The sequence below is a fragment of the Mastigoproctus giganteus genome, chromosome 5 (genome assembly GCF_048544385.1).
Source record: "Mastigoproctus giganteus isolate SK-2022 chromosome 5, ASM4854438v1, whole genome shotgun sequence".
NCBI classification, from domain to species: Eukaryota; Metazoa; Arthropoda; class Arachnida; order Uropygi; family Thelyphonidae; genus Mastigoproctus; species Mastigoproctus giganteus.
Genome location: NC_143579.1, coordinates 21,318,760 through 21,335,038, shown reverse-complemented (window position 1 = coordinate 21,335,038; position 16,279 = coordinate 21,318,760). Strand labels below are relative to the sequence as shown.

Sequence of the window (16,279 nt, the reverse complement as noted above, 5' to 3'; positions counted from 1 at the left end):
TATAGATTTGTATTTAAATGTTTCAGAACACCTTTGGACACAATAATAATTACTCCCAGATCATATTCGAAGCAATATATATATATAATATTAACACCTATTAACACTACCGTTTATTATGAATAGATTCACTTATTTATAAACAATAAATTTCATTGTTTATAAACTTTGTTTATAAACAATAAAGTAACGTATGAACAGGACACTGATCTCGTGAAATAATCGTATAAAATTTAACCAACAAATGACAGGACATTATAAAAATGTCGTTTTGGGATGTACAATTTTGGCAACGATATGGATCATATATTACGTTTTCCAATGGAGAATTTGAATATCTCCTAATGCATAAAGTCTAAATTGCATTTAAGCTATTTGATGATGAGTATAAAGTGGGCAGTTTCCTCCTTATCATCCACAAAATAGTACCTAATACTTGTTTACACCATACCATCTATTAAATAACAGTGCATCATAATTGTTTAATTTGAATTATAACTTAGGTAATTAAGTGTAGGTAGGTACACGATAATGGATCTTGTAAGTGTCAGGGCCGTCCATCTGCTTTGTGTCGATATTAGCCGCAACTTTGGTGACTTTGTCTGTTCCACAGTACAGTCGTGTGGTTCACTTGGCCAATTGTATTCGCTAATCTCGTAAATTGTAAAACTCGGCTATTAAAGTACGGGATAATGGCATAATTACATGACCATCATACCATCAACGCTGCTAATGACTCTAAAACCCACACCGATGCCCATTATTCGGGATACACTACATCTTTTGGAATCCATTTCTCGAGTTTCTACCAGAATATCTTCGCACACTGTCAATTCATGCGCAACTGCATATTTATTGTATCAACTCAATTACTAATGCACAACCAACAGAATGGTTGCGCTGTCGATCAAACCAATGGCAAAGTTATTAAAGGAAAAAAATATCCATAATTGACAAGGGAATTCTATGATGGATAACCAGTCTTCAGATGTGTTTGCACTTCAAAATGGCTTCAATTTTCTCTGAAGTTATTGATTTCATCATAGATTTGATAGTATAATTAACTTCTAAAGCTCACTTTAACAGGTTTGCTACCACACTGCCCTCTACAATATTTGTATAAAGAAAACATTCAATAAAATGTTCTTTATTTATTATGCTACTTCTTTTGTAACTTGGTGTATATTTAAATCTTTCTAACTTTTAGCAAATGGATTCGTCCACAAATTACAAATGAATTTAAAAACAAGATCTACTTCCAGATAACTATTCTGACGTCTCATGTCCTGAGTCGGAGCTAATGCCAAATCCTCTGAAACGGCAATTGAATCAAGAAATGCAAAGAGGAGTTTCCACACTTTTCTTCATTCTCCCAAAAAATGGAGGAATTCACCTAAAATTTTTCATTTATGATCTGACCCCTTTCAAAGTCCTTCAGCTGTATGTAACGTCGTTTTACCCATGTTAAAGACTCTGCAGACATTTAGACGGTCATTAGCTTACCGTTTTGTTTGCTATTAATATTTAAACATGTCAGGGCAATAAAAGGGATGTTTTACTGTGCCGATAAGCTTTACCTGCTAATTGTTTACATCCATATCCAGCTTTACATGCTAATCGTTTACGTCCATATCTAGCTTTACATGCTAATCGTTTACGTCCATATATGTCAGTTATACATGCAAATTTTTTCAGGTAAATCTGTCCATTTTTTCTAAGTGGGTTTATTCAAATGACCAGCAGTGTATTTTCTTATTTCGATGGTGCTTTTTTAGTAACTACTTCCATTCAAAAAGTCCTTTTTGAATGGAAGTATGTGATTGATCACCAATCCGCCCTAATATGGATGATTGCTTCGACATCTGGGGAAGCGCCCTTTAAACATCTGTATTCTATCCAAAATAAGATAGTTAAGTTGATTAACAATCCAGTAGTTACCATTAAGTATTCAATTAACACCTCACGTACAATTTTGGGGAAATTGTTTTTTATTTGTCAACTAACTTTTGGAACACACTGTATATTTTAAGAGAGAAAAAGATGGCGCGTTTTAAATAAATAAATAAATAAAGTATCACTTTAAAGGGTATTTCAGAATAGAGAATAGGAGGTCCACGATCATCATCCGAAAGATAAATAACGGCCAAAATATTTTACAAAGAAATATTAAAAACAAAATACCATTCTCTGTTTATAGAAAATTCTAAACAACTCTACAACAGAAGACATCAATGTTAAAAAGTTGAAGTTGGCATGCGAACAAATTTCTTCAAACAGTTTTGTTTTCCTTACTTTAGCAGATGGTTAGTGGACGGATGATGCTACATTTTGGCACATACGGTGGTCCTTGCAGGGTGGGCTGTCAGGACAAAGCACACAGAAGAACGTAAACAGCCAAGACAGGATAAGACGACGAGATCAAATTTCTGGCACTAGACACAGGTGAAATATTGAGGTCGTGTTGCATAGCCGCCCTCTTCTCACCTAAGAAATAAAAAAGTTAACTGTATTTTCTTCAAAATCCTCTCACCCGCATCTTAAAACTTAATACATCAAAGAGAGCGAGACAAAAACAACAGGCGTGAATTAGTTTTGCTTCACTTTACAGGTGGCGCTGCCGTTGATTCAATTTTCTACACGCGTTTTATTGGCAACGCCACTAAAAGTACTAAGACATTGGGAAGACGTTGTCCAAGACGTGGGAGTAACAGAGATTGAGCGAAATGTTTTATTCCTCAAAAAACGTGTGTGAGAAACGCTTTAACAGATTATCCAAAACACTGAGAAGAAAGCGATAAATAATACAAGCCTGGAACACCCTTCCTTTGGGTACTTTATATTCATTAAGATTTTATGTCTAAGATATTGTTTCTTACTACTTCGAGGACGTCCTCGATCAAATGAACTGACACGAATGATTTTTACTTAAAGAATGCTGTACGGTTAGATGTTGAAAGATTATTAACCACCAGATGCAGTGGATCTATCTTCTTCCCCTCCTCCTTTTTTTTTGGTATGTTCAATTACTTGGTCCTTTTTTCTTAAGTCATATTTTCAAGTGTTGGAAACCGCTAACGATCGGATAATAGAGCTATTATTTTCTACTTAAAAGTAAACTGTTAACACCATCTGGGAGGGAAGTGGAAGATGAGAGAGGGATGATCGAGATTGAAGACTTTTAACCGATTTCTTTTATTTAATTACACCATACAACATTCTTGCGTGATTTCAGGATATAAAAACTCTTTAAAAAAATAATAAGAGACAAATCTTCAAATAGATCCAACCCTAAAATTGTAGAATACAATATAGTTTACTTTGAAATTATATTTTAGGACAATGTGGACATCGATTGTACGAAAGTGGATAATCAGAACTAATAAATGAACATTTTTATTTTTATTTTTTTGTGATTGATTCAAACAAGAAAGGTTTTGGAACCGTCAGTACTTTGTTACTGTTCGTGGGTTGAGATACACGACCTTGTATAGAAAACTGAGTGTCATCGAAGATAAGCATAGCAGCAGAAGAATCTCTTTTGTGAGATATGAGAGGACAGAGTGTTAGAAGGATTCAAATCAGTTACGTAATCTTTGCCTCATTGGAGAATTACCTGGAGATTAGCATTTAAGGAATTAGTGGTGGATATTCCAGAAGTTGAAGCTGTTTGTGAAGGGCAAGGTTTCCCAAACTGGAAGGGTGGAATTCAATTCAAACTGGAAGGTGCTATCATCATAAAAACTGCGTATAAGATTTCCAGTCGGTGGAAGAAGGTTCTTAATATACAAAAGGAAAAGAATGGGAGAAAGAACTGTACCTTGGAGAGTAATAGTTCGTATTGTTGGTCAATTTACCTCGCATCAGTATTTATTGATTATCAGAATTCTGTTTTCGAGAAGCTCGTCATTTGAACGAGAAATTTTGTCTTGAGAGAATTTGAAAATAAGAGTAACATTTAAAATATACTCCTCATTTTGTCAAAAGAAACCGACCATCGAAACATAATACTCAGTAACTTAACAACTATTATAAAGCGTTCAGTTGGTATGATGTGGATCGAAACTTCATTAATTTTTGAACAGACATGCTACGCAGGTTTCTTAATGTTTTAGCAGGCTGAAAATGACTCTTCGTGATACTTCTTGTTAGTGAACTGAGTTAATAATGCACGAAATGTGTCCTGCACGTATTCTGTAGATACAAAAAGAATTCCAAAGCATCTCCTTAACTACATTTTTATGAAACCTTACAGTCTTTTCTTAAAAGAAAAATAAATACTGAAGTAATATTCTAGAGGATGGAGACGACAGAAAGAGATATTAGAATTTCGTTCGAATTAGGAGATGACAAAAACGGGATAAAGAAAAAGATATATTACGAGGCAATCGAATTTTCAGGAAATGAAAGATTGGCACACAAAAATAAAAAAAGTAATTGAATTTATTTCCTCTGAATGCAGAAAAAAATCATGTAATTTGGAAGCCTATGAAGTTTGTTGATCGCAAGTAACATACACAAAGGGAAGGGATATTAAAAAGATAGAATTTGCTTCGTTGCTTCACCAATGAAAAGATCTGTTAGTCAAAAAGCTGAACAACCTAAATACAGTGCTGTTGCTGCACTTACACTCATGACCCAAAACCTATCTAATAGCGTGTTGGGTCCCTTTCCTCATTGAAAACCGCTTGCACCCAGCGTGGCATCGACTCCACGGAAGTTGTCCTCCAGTACCCTAGACCAGCTGGACAGAAGGTTGTCCAGCAGTTCGACAACGGAGTGGGACATTGACGTGAAACTGGCGAATGCTGCGTCCCACCGCATCCCACAAATATAAGATGGGATTTATATTGGGGGGTGGCAAAAATGCTCGCACATGCTCCTCGAACCATTTCTGCACATTTCGAGCCTTGTGACACGGGATGTTGTCTTCTTGAAAGAGTACACTGCCATATCTATACACGATCACCATGCAGGTCAAAACTTGGTCTGAAACAGTGTCGAAGTAAGCTCTGGTGCTGAAGGTGTAAGTATGCAGTATATAGGTACACTGCATTGTATACGTGAATGCAGTATATAGGTACACTGCATTGTATACGTGAATGCAGTATATAGGTACACTGCATTGTATACGTGAATGCAGTATATAGGTACACTGCATTCAGGTAGACGGTAATCCGATGTCAGTATGGATAAACGTCGTGAGTTAACCGATTTTGAAAGAGGGATGAGAGTGGGTACCCAGGTCACTATATCGCGGAATGGTACAGACATTGCACTCTCCCCGCTTGACAATTTCAAGAGTGTATCGGAAATACGGTATTTCCGGAATAACAACTCATCGTAGACACCGCTGTGGGCGGAGCGTGGTGGATGAACGTGGCCGTCTGTCTCGCATTGGTTCATTGAACGGGATAGTGACAGTGGCACAAATCACCGCCTACTTCAACGAGGGAGGTGCCAGAAACGTCTCCACCAAGACCACGAGGCGATCATCAGCCGCAATTGTCCACCGACTCGTCAGAGTTCCATTGCCTACACCACGACACAGACTCTGCCTGAACTGGGCGAAAGAACGTCGGCACTGAACGTTGAATGTTTGGAGACGGGTCTCTTTGTCCGATGAGTCCCATTTCCAGTTATTTCGAGCTGGCGGAAGGGTGCATATCTGGCGGAAACAGCACGAAGCTATGCACTCTTCATGTCAACAAGTAACTGTTCAGGCAGGTGGACGGTCGGTAATGGTCGGGAGCGTGTTCAACTGGCACACGTCGGGACCTCTGGTACGTCTAGACGCATGTCTGAACGGTCCAGATTACGTGTTCATCTTTGCAGAACATCTCATCGGACATGAACCCTGTGGAGCATCTTTGGGATGCAGTGGAAAGGTCAGTTGGAGCTTTGGATCCTCCACCCACGAATGCGGCGGAATAATGGACAGCGGTTCAGCAAGCATGGATGGAAATACCTGTGGAACGCTTTCGTGAACTAGTGGACTCAATGCCTCGCCGTGTAACTGCCCTTATCCGGGCGAAAGGTAGGCCTACCCGTTACTAGGTAGGTATTCGATGAATTCTGTCCACTCAGTGTATATGCTTCGCCGGTCGGTGACGTCACTCCTAGATATTATGGAGTGCTTCGTGGAGACAATGTTTTGACTCATGAGTGTAAATTCCAAAAGGTTGAAGGTGAGTGAGAAGAACAGTACGTTCTGTGGTAAAGAATTATAGCAAAATACTTATATAAACATTTGCAAGATTGTTTACAAAATACGCACCATTTAATACATGAACACTGACGCTTGTGGCATCGGCATTAGACGGACAGCAGGTGTAGTTTCCAGAGTCGCTAATTTGAGCGTTTGTTATGAACAGCTGGCTGATGGTCATATCTTCCCTGGCCTTTTGGACGGCGATATCTCCTCTAGAAGAATCGTAATTTATCATGCGGTCATTGTGGTACCAGAACACAAATGCAGGAGGCTCTGGACTTCTCGTTATGATACACGTTAAGTTGATGGAGCTTCCTGTCTTAACATACAGGTCCGGCGCTTCTCTGACGTACGCCTTTGGGACTGGAAATGAAATCAGTGCGTCAAGTTACCATTGAAACAGGTGGCGCTTTTTTAAAATGCAACTTTTGTACGTAAATAAAGACAAATGGAAGGAAAAGCTAAAAGCTGAACCACACTTGATACTTTATAAACTATAAAATATCTTTACTTTATTTATACATTTATAAAACCATGAATATATAAGCAAAAATCACAAAACCTACTGAGAAAACATTTGGTTAAATATTAGTTTAACTTATAGAATCCAGATGGCAGCACAAGCGACATCCTGAACGGTGTTTCAAAAGTCTATGAACATTATAAAATGGCTAATTCTCTGAAATCTAAGCAATAATAATTAATTAATAGTACTGATATACTATAAATATAGGCGTATATAAAGTGTACAATACATTAGCTTTATTTAGAGAGAGAATTGTTTAATTACGCAACACCTACCTACAACTGTGAGGTAAATGAATAGGCTAATTAAGGGATGGGTATTCACTTGGCATTCATATAATCCAGCATCAGATAACTGAGCTAGTTTAATCTGAAGCATCCAGTCGTTCGTACGCTCCATATGAACAGCCTGGAAGCGTTCATCTCCTGTGTATGTTGCCAAGCCAACCGTCAATACATGGAAGTCACGTCTTCGGATCCAAGAGACCTGAAAATAGCGCAAAATAAATAACACTATGTATTTATCTTAATGATAATGAGATCACTTTATTAATGTTTACAAAGTTGGTTTCGTATTTAAACAGTTATTTTGTAAGCATGCGTTATGGAAGCAAATTATAAATGACTTTATGACAGATTGATTAAACGTTTCTCTAAAATTTATTTAATTTTAGGTCCTGTTGTTCCGAACGATAACAACTTGACCACAATGAAAACTATTCAAAAATACTTGTATGTTCTTGTATAAATTTATTTAGGAACGTGTTCATTATTGAAAAAAACAGTGTAAGAATTATGAAGAATTCGCAAAGCTGTGGAAACCCTGGTGCTGAATGGCATACGTTTAAAGGTGTCCGAAATCTCTAGGGGATATGATATATTTAAGGGAACATTTATAACCATCCTCCATGAACATTTGGTGATGACTAAGATCAGTACAAGGTGCGCCACCAGATTTCTGAGCACTGTGCAGAAGCAATTCAGAGTAAGGCGTTATGAGAACTTAGAGCTTTATGGAAGGGATCCTGAAACTTTGGTCTCCAAAATCGTTACGGATGATCAAACATTGGTTCATCAGTGGGATTCTAAGACCAGGCAAGAATCAATTCAATAGAAACACATGGGTTATCCCATACCGAAAAAAATTCAGATACAACCTTCAGTTGTCAAGATTATGGCTACCATTTTTTGGGATGCTGAGGGAATTTTGTACATTCACTACTTGGAACAAGCAAACAATCACTGGGGAGTCATATGCATCCCTACTGGACAACCTAAGGGATGGCATAAAGGAAAAACGCCGTGTAAAATCCGTCATAAAAATATAACAAAATCATAAAACCAGAGTGTAGAGCTGTGGATTAAGACTGCTTCGTCCATTTATTAAAGACCAACTGTACATCGTTGATATGCTAAAGATGAACTCCTCTAAGAAAGTTTCCTGTTCCTTCAGGACAGCTATAAACCGAAGCAATTTTTTATTCTAATCAAATGGAATCTAAGGAAGTAAGGACCTCAATCCACAGTAAGGATTTAAACAAAAATTTCAAAAAATTAAAATAATTTGCACGTTTATACACATGGCATCTTTGCAACCTAATATACATTTTATCAGAAATTTCAATTCAGTGGGTTACTTTCTCCTCTCAGAGTTTCCTATTTAATAAATCCATCTATGAATTTTCCACAGAACTTCAATAACAGATGCTTGTAAGCTAAACTTCAGCGTCGAATTATTTTAATGCTATGAATCTTTCTAAACTACGAGCGCACTACCCTGCCCGTAGCGAATTGTAATTCTATCTTATCTGGTCACAAATATCCGACCTAAAAACCCCAAAGTGCATAACCTTCGCTTCTTTTTTTTTTTTGAACATTTTTTCTTTCGGTAAAAAGGATGCTTTTCGACATTGACTTTTATACTCACTGACGGTGACCCGGGGACAAATGCAAGCTCTCCCAAAGAGACCTGACATATCACCTACTGAATGTAGCCTCAGGAAATAGAATATTCCAAGTGAGAACGTAACGTTTAAACTGCGAATCTTTCCGCACTCGCTCGCAACACGTATACTTGTTTTTGCTTTGGGTATAAAGATTCTCAACATTCTTGGATTTCTATAAATGCCTTGTCGAAAATTGTTCAGCTAAACACTACTCAAAGTAAAACACTGCTAAGAAAACAGATTTACCAAATCGGGCGAAACTAATTTAAAAAGAAATTCAAGACAGACTGACTTTACGAATTGGTATTAATAGTATTCGCTATATAGTGCAAGGGCAATTTATTCCAGCAATGAACGACTCGCTCGCTAGCTAAACGAAACTTCAATCTAATCTAAATGTCAATCCCCCGTAATTTGAACTTATGGCCCCTATTTCTGGAATTTATTTATAACAATGAGAATTCCACCTTCGTTCATGTTACTAATCCGTCTCGGAGCTTTATAAACCTCAATCAGGTCACCTCTGAGGTGCCTAGTTATCACGCTCTGTAGCCCACATAATCAGAGCCTTTCCTCATGCGGTCGTCATGTTAATCTCACCATTCGAGTTGCCCGTGTTTGAACCCTTTCAAGAAGCTCAATATCTTTTTCCGTATCTTTTCTTTATAACAGTTAAACTTCCAAATTCGTTCATTTTATTAACCACTCTCAAAGGTTTATACCTCAATGAGATCACCTCTGAGGTGCCTGATTGTCAAGCTCTGTAGCCCACATATAAGAAGTCTTTCCTCATATGGTCGCCCTTTTGCTGATCTCACCATGCGAGTTTCCCGTCTTTGAATCCTTTCAAGGAGCTCGATGTCTGTTTTCAGATGAGAGCTCTATACTTGAACACAGTATTCGAAATGTGGTCTTATAATTTCCTTATACAGTGCGATTATCACCTTCCTATATCTCTACATGATAATATTCGATAAATCATTAATAGGACACCGTGGACTTTCCTGGCTGTCTGTTTACACTGTTCAGAAAACGTATCTGCCCGTATTTTAATTACCAGATCCCTTTCCTCCTCCACTGTTTTTAATTAAACTCCACCAAGTGTATAATTTATTTGTGGTTGCTATTCCCTAAACGTAAGACCTTGCATTTAGCTGCATTAAAACATAGCTGCCACTTTTCTGACCATCTTTGAAATCTGCTCAAGCCATCTTGAAGGAGCGCAGTGTAGCACTGATTATTAACGACTCTGCCAATCTTTATGACAAGTGCAAATTTTGACATCACACCTTTTACCCCTTTTTCGATGTCGTTTATGAAAATGAGAAACACCAGTGCTCCAAGAACCGGTCCTTGAGACCCAACTCATGATGTTGCACCAATCTGAAGAATATATGCATTAATCACAAGAACGCTGCGTTCTGCCCTGCAGCTACCCAGCAATCCATCTTAGAATGGTACCAGTAATCTCAACCTGTTCAAGCTTATACAGTAACCTCTCATGAGGGACTGAGTCAAATGCTTTGCTAAAATCCAAATAAACTATGTTCGGAAATAGTTTATTAGGTCAGGAAATGAAGCTTTATTGCATAAAAAGATCATGAAAACTCTTCATTTGATTCGATTAAGAAAAAATCATTTTCATAATCAAATTCATAATATTTATTACTTAACTCGATTACGAAAATTCATAGTTGGATAACCATAGAACTGTCATATTTTTTCTCAGACTTGTTGATCTTTCATCAGCGATCTTTGATTACAGAAAGATTTTTTTTTCTTTTGATAGTTACTAAAAAATATTTTAAAAAAGAAAAATTTTTGAAGAGCGTTATCTTTCTTAGTTGAGTGAGATACTTGCTCCAATTCACCTACATTTTCTCCGTGGGCGGTTTTCTAGCAAGTGGAAAGATAAGTGAAGCGAACAGAGTATTCTTGATAATGACGAAAGGCCATACGTATCCAAGTGTCTTTCCTTCCTTCCTTCGTCCAACTCCATCGACATTTGATGTAAAAATTTTCTTTCGATTGAGAAAAGAACGATCGAGCTTCTTTTAACGGCAGACATTTTTGGTTAATCAATCTTCAGCAGCTGCTTTTTTATTCGATTATCAGAAGAGAAATTTTAATCGCATTTCTATCGGAGAGGCCCGTTTATGGGTGAATTTTTCAAAAATTGTAGGGCATTAAACAGAAATTCCCTCTCTTATAATCATTATCGAGTACTCAGAGGAGATATTAATGGCTTTATTGTACTCTTTTGCATGTTTTCTTTGTGTGTGATGTGAAGTAGGCAATAAGATGTAGGCCACTGACCGTAAGGAGAAAACGAATTTTTTTAAGGTTTTATGTTAAAAATTCATCGTTCAACGACTGTACACTGTTCTGCCATAGTATTAAAGAATCGAATACTGCAGCATCTTCCTTAACCCCACAGTTATCGTATTTGAAGCAAGATGAAAAGCGTGAAATCTTTCGGGAAGATTCGGAAAAAAGAAATCAGCTGTGGATGAGAATGGTAAACGTGCAGAGCATACGCTTAAAATTTTGGTATGGTAGTGTAGAAATAACAGTTCTTTGTTCAAGGACTTTCTCGATCGCGTTATAATAATTTATGCTTCCACCCATGTATTAAACAAATCATGCCCCACTGGAAAATTAAAAAGAAATGCACAAAGACTGCATATTATTCTCAGATGCATGCATGTCATTTTGATTTTTGCTGAATGGAACGTCTGTAGTGATATGATGCATTAGTTAGTCACGTGTACTCAAGTGAGCTGTTTTGAATAAGAGAAAATAAAGCGCCGATTCAGATGTATGTTCCCATAGGGATAAACAGCCAACTTACAGTAATCTGGTACAACGTATAACCCAACCTTCAGCAGTTCACAGTCAGACATCATTTCATTCAAGTAACTTTGGTACATTTGAAAATATTAATGTCACTCGAAGACATGAAAGATCCAGTAATATTATTAGCCCTATGCTGTGGAAAGCTGATAGTTAAGTGTTTTTAGGAGAATGGATATTCACTTCAACTGCATTCATTTTCTAATGGAAATTGAATGTATTAGAAAAATTGTTCTGTACATCAATGGTTGTTGTTGTCGACCATTAATCCATTTCTTGGTAATTGCATTTTATTTTGTTTATTTATTATTTTTGTGGCCACGAATGTATTATAATAAAGATTAAACTCAAGCCTCATTTACTAAAACAGCAGACAAAAAAAAAATCATGAAAGCTCATCTGACCAGTTTTAATACATTTTGTTAATGGTGACTGGAAAACTCATGTAATAAACAACGGAAAAGTCTGTTGCTATGGAAACGAGTGTTACAAATAAAAGAAAATCAATTGGAATTTATTCGCAGGTTAATATTCGGTTTTTCACCATTCAAATCATAGTTTTTCTTTTGTCACTAATAGTCGATCGATAAGAAGCAAAATCATATGAATAAAAGAAAGATAATATCGGAAATCTATTCTAATAGCAATTAAAACCGTGTTCTAAATTTAAGACATGAATGCATCCATTGCGCGTGCGCAATCTAATATCAAAATCATGATACATCTATTGCATTCGTTAGTGGAGATGGGATTATTTTGGATTAAAATGGATTAAACTTTAATTAAACTTGTGAAAAGCTTACGGTAGAAAGAGACGTTTCTTTATATTTGAGAGATAAATTAAAAATAGAGTGAAAGAAAGAAAAGAACGCACACACCAAAGCATAATGGATAATAATGATAAATAGATACTAGTGAATTATTTAAAAACAGTTCGAAACTTTTTAATAAATTTCAAATTAAAATTCAAATGCAAAATTATTCTCAGCATTTATACTTTTCCAAACTTTTCAATATATTAAATCTTAAACAATTTTAAAAGAATATATTAATAATTCAGAAATATTATAAAGTAGTTTAATATCTAATTCGATTTTTTAATGTCTAGCTCGCTAATTACTGGTACAATAATGTATAAGAACATTAATATTCCTGTCGCATTCGAAGTCAGCAATTAATTAAATATTTTGACTTTAAGTGCAGTGTCAGAGAGCAAAAAGAAACATTCGCTTTCTTGCAAATGGAAGTTCCCTAAGCTATTTAGAAGATTGTTATTCTCATAAAAGGATTTACTTAAATAATGGAATTGTTTTCCACATCTTAAAGCGGTTACTTATATGTCTGTACATTTGCAACGAATGTCATCAACTTGAATTAGCAAATTAGAACTGACTGGGCAAAACGAAATGTATCGTGAAAAGTAAAAATATTAGAGCTTTGTCCAAATGATGCTTTAAAAGGAACATTTTTTTTTCTTTTTCGTTTTCATTAGAAATCTTATTTAGGAGCCGAAGAAGAAGAAGATGAGTATGTTGTATCATTAAGTTTAGCGAAATGGAAAGCATTTTGTGGAAAAGTAATTTAATATTAGCTCAAATTATGCTTAGTTTAAGCTATATTGACTAACAGATTTGTTCTGCCATTATTCGCAGAAATTTTAAATGGAACGGATGAGCTTTTTGGTAGAGCAAAACTTCATCCAAGTTTTCTTGTACCAAATTCTATAATGAATTCGAAAAATGCTCGAATTTAAACCACAATATCATTTAATTTTTTACGAACAATCCTTCTTAGTATATTTCTACAGCACCTATGCGAATTAGTTATTTTACTTTATAGGGAGGTATGTGGGATTCTGGGATCAACTTTTGTGACCAAGTGGATCATGGAATTCTGTGGAGGCTGGACATAAAGGTGAAAAATAAAGCTACAGTTCAATGGTTATTATTAATTTTTTTAATCAGTAAATTCCCTATCCCGTCTCATTTATATGTGATTTTAATTTTGTTCACTCTTTCAATTGGTAAATTTTTGTAAAAAAGAATGATGGAAAGAAAAAATTACATTTGGAATTGATCACGCATATTCGACGTAATAAAAAGACCCATGAAACTTTTTCTCCATTGCATTACTGGCTCAGCTGGTAACTTTGTGTCTTTTAATACCCTGATTTATAATATTCACACACCGACGAGACTTCATTAACATTTGTGCGTGTGGTGTGTGTTAAGGTACAAATCAACTAAGCTTAAGAGGCACCAGAATATTGTGTCTGGTCTCTTATAGAATAAGAGATCAAAGGCTTCATCTTTCAATGGAAATGTTACTCTCCTAGTCAAGCCAGTAGTGCTGAAAGTTCTTCATATACATCCTCATTACTCGATATGGATATATTAAAATCTCCTGTGAAAACGGTGGGATTTGAGAAATAAAATTAGCAACAATCCAAATAAGGAGTTAAGCCCTGCTGGAGTGAATGTGGCTTGGTGGGAGGTAAAGCTGTTATAGACATTCTGTTTCTACTTCTTGTCTTTTCTATAGATACCTCCATGGGCACTACTCTTCTGAACTTTTCTTCTTCCTCATTTATCCTTCAGCTTCCATTTTCAGGAACAATCTTCCTTCATACGTATTTCCTGAAAATTACAATCTACAGAAGTTCAAGTCTAATGTCAACAAGTATCTTCTTTCATCTTCTCAAACTTCAACGCATGTACGGCACTAAATACTATATGTTCTAATACCTCTCGTGCTTGGGGTTTTCATTAAAAAAAGGAACAATTTGTATTTGATGATTTATATTCTTAGGGGTCGTTCAGATTGCTTTAAAGTTAGTTGATTTTCTCAAGTGAAATTTAGTGGGTAGAAATGATCAGAGAATTACATTTCGACACCACCACCACTCTTATGATATCTAATTTTTCCTACGTTTCTGTAGAACGCTGTTAGTCCTAACAGTTCGAGATGTCTCTCATCTCTCCTGCAATCTCTGTGAACCGGGTGGTATCGACTTTATCTTGAAGGATATGATTTTAAGTGGGTTCAGCTTGTTCACAACACACTTAATATTCTGTATAAATGAAGTTAAAACCGTAACTGCAGGATTAGGTTTGTTCGATGGTTGCTATGTCGATTGCATGTAGGTTGGACCATCCTTATGTTGCTTGTTTTCCTCATGACTTTCCAACACGAAACAAATCGTATTGGCAGAACACAAGAAAATGAAGGAGAAGTCAGTTCGGTATCAAGTTTTGATCAACCGGAATTAAAATAATTCTGAAGCGATTTTACCCAGTCGAGTTCTGCTTTGTGAAAGCGATGTTCAGAATTTATCTTGGAAGGGTTGCAGGAGTGTGAAGCTAGTGCAGCGAGATAAAAAGTAACTCCTTCTCTGCAAGATAAACCAATAAGGTTAAAGACACATTCCAATAAGATAAATGGCTCTGTTGTCGTTCCGATGATACATTTCAACACTCCCGACTCCACCTACAGGAATTTACTTCCAATACACAATATTATAAGGCCAGCTCGAAAAATTATGCTAAGTATCTGCTGCTGATCTAACCCAGACCACTTACTTCACTTCAACGATAAGGATACCACTTCCTCTGTGATCATTCGTGAAGCATATACTTTTCTTGGAGCATGGCAAAGCACAGCTCACTATGCGTCCTCCTTGTCTGTCAGGCAGTTGGCACACGTGCGTAACCTGATTATTCAAAGTTCAACAGCACTAAGAAGCCTAAGCTATCCTATAACTATCCCAGTGAATCTAATATACAGCAATTCGTATTGCATTGTACTACCATTCAAACTGAATGCTCAAATATGCTACGTAATGAGAGTCCTTCCTTCAGGAAGGACTTTCATTAGGTAGCATGTGAAGGAAGGGCAATTATGAAGCAAAACTGACACCTAAGCTTTAGGCATCACTGTGTCCCCCAATAATCCCCCCTACTCATCTTTAAACGAATATAGAAAAGGCGTTGAAAATATCAGAACATCACCTTATCTGTGTTCAGATCGACCATAGCAGGTTGGGTGTCTAGTTAGTGGACACCCAATCTGAGAATGCTGGATCCTACTTCTCTACACGTCGGATGAAGGATCCACACTCGGTCGAGATGTAATAGGCACCAAGATTGAGAGGTGAGAACAAGGCCCTACAGCAAATGGTTGCTCTGAACGCCTTCACAAGGTGAAGAGACTGGAGTAAGTGTACGATATAGCTTTGCTGTCCATGCAAAGGAAAATACGGATCCCATTAAGCTCTCGTTGCCTAAGGCGTTCTTCCCTAAATTTACTTGAGGTTTTATTATATTATTTCTTAATTAAAAATAATCTGGGACAAGATTTTTTAGGGAGTTTTCAGTATTTTCACAATGTCACGGAACTTTGTCAAACAATGTTCATGGAACAATGCCATTAAATGAAAATTTATTTAGACCTTTTTTTTTTCCAAGTGTAAAACGAACTGAAAATGTTTACAAATAGAAGATTGCAATTAGTAAAGTGCTCATACAACTTCATCTATTTTGACATTCAGCACAGGCATTGTCATGATTTTTTTGTGGAATTGTTTCTTTAATGTATTCGATAGGATTGGGGATGGTTTCATTTGACACTACGCCAAATCGCCATCTATATTAGTCAATGATTTTTAACTAACGGTCGCTACTTCACCGTATGAGATAAAGTAAGATTCATTTCTGAAATCGGCATCTATTTCAAGTTAACTTAAATCAAA

The 16,279-nt window shown here is 36.4% G+C and overlaps 1 protein-coding gene across 1 annotated transcript in view; it reads right to left on the bottom strand.

Annotated features, from left to right (window-relative positions):
• Positions 1-16,279, bottom strand: part of LOC150085231 (zwei Ig domain protein zig-8-like) — a 74,655-nt gene that overhangs the window by 1,330 nt on the left and 57,046 nt on the right. The window contains exons 3-5 of the mRNA XM_090373105.1: positions 7,010-7,220; positions 6,275-6,571; positions 2,293-2,484 (exon numbers count right to left, since the gene is read on the bottom strand). Coding sequence (XP_090229231.1) covers positions 2,363-2,484; positions 6,275-6,571; positions 7,010-7,220 — 630 coding nt within the window. The 3' untranslated portion in view covers positions 2,293-2,362. The remainder of the gene's footprint in view (positions 1-2,292; positions 2,485-6,274; positions 6,572-7,009; positions 7,221-16,279) is intronic.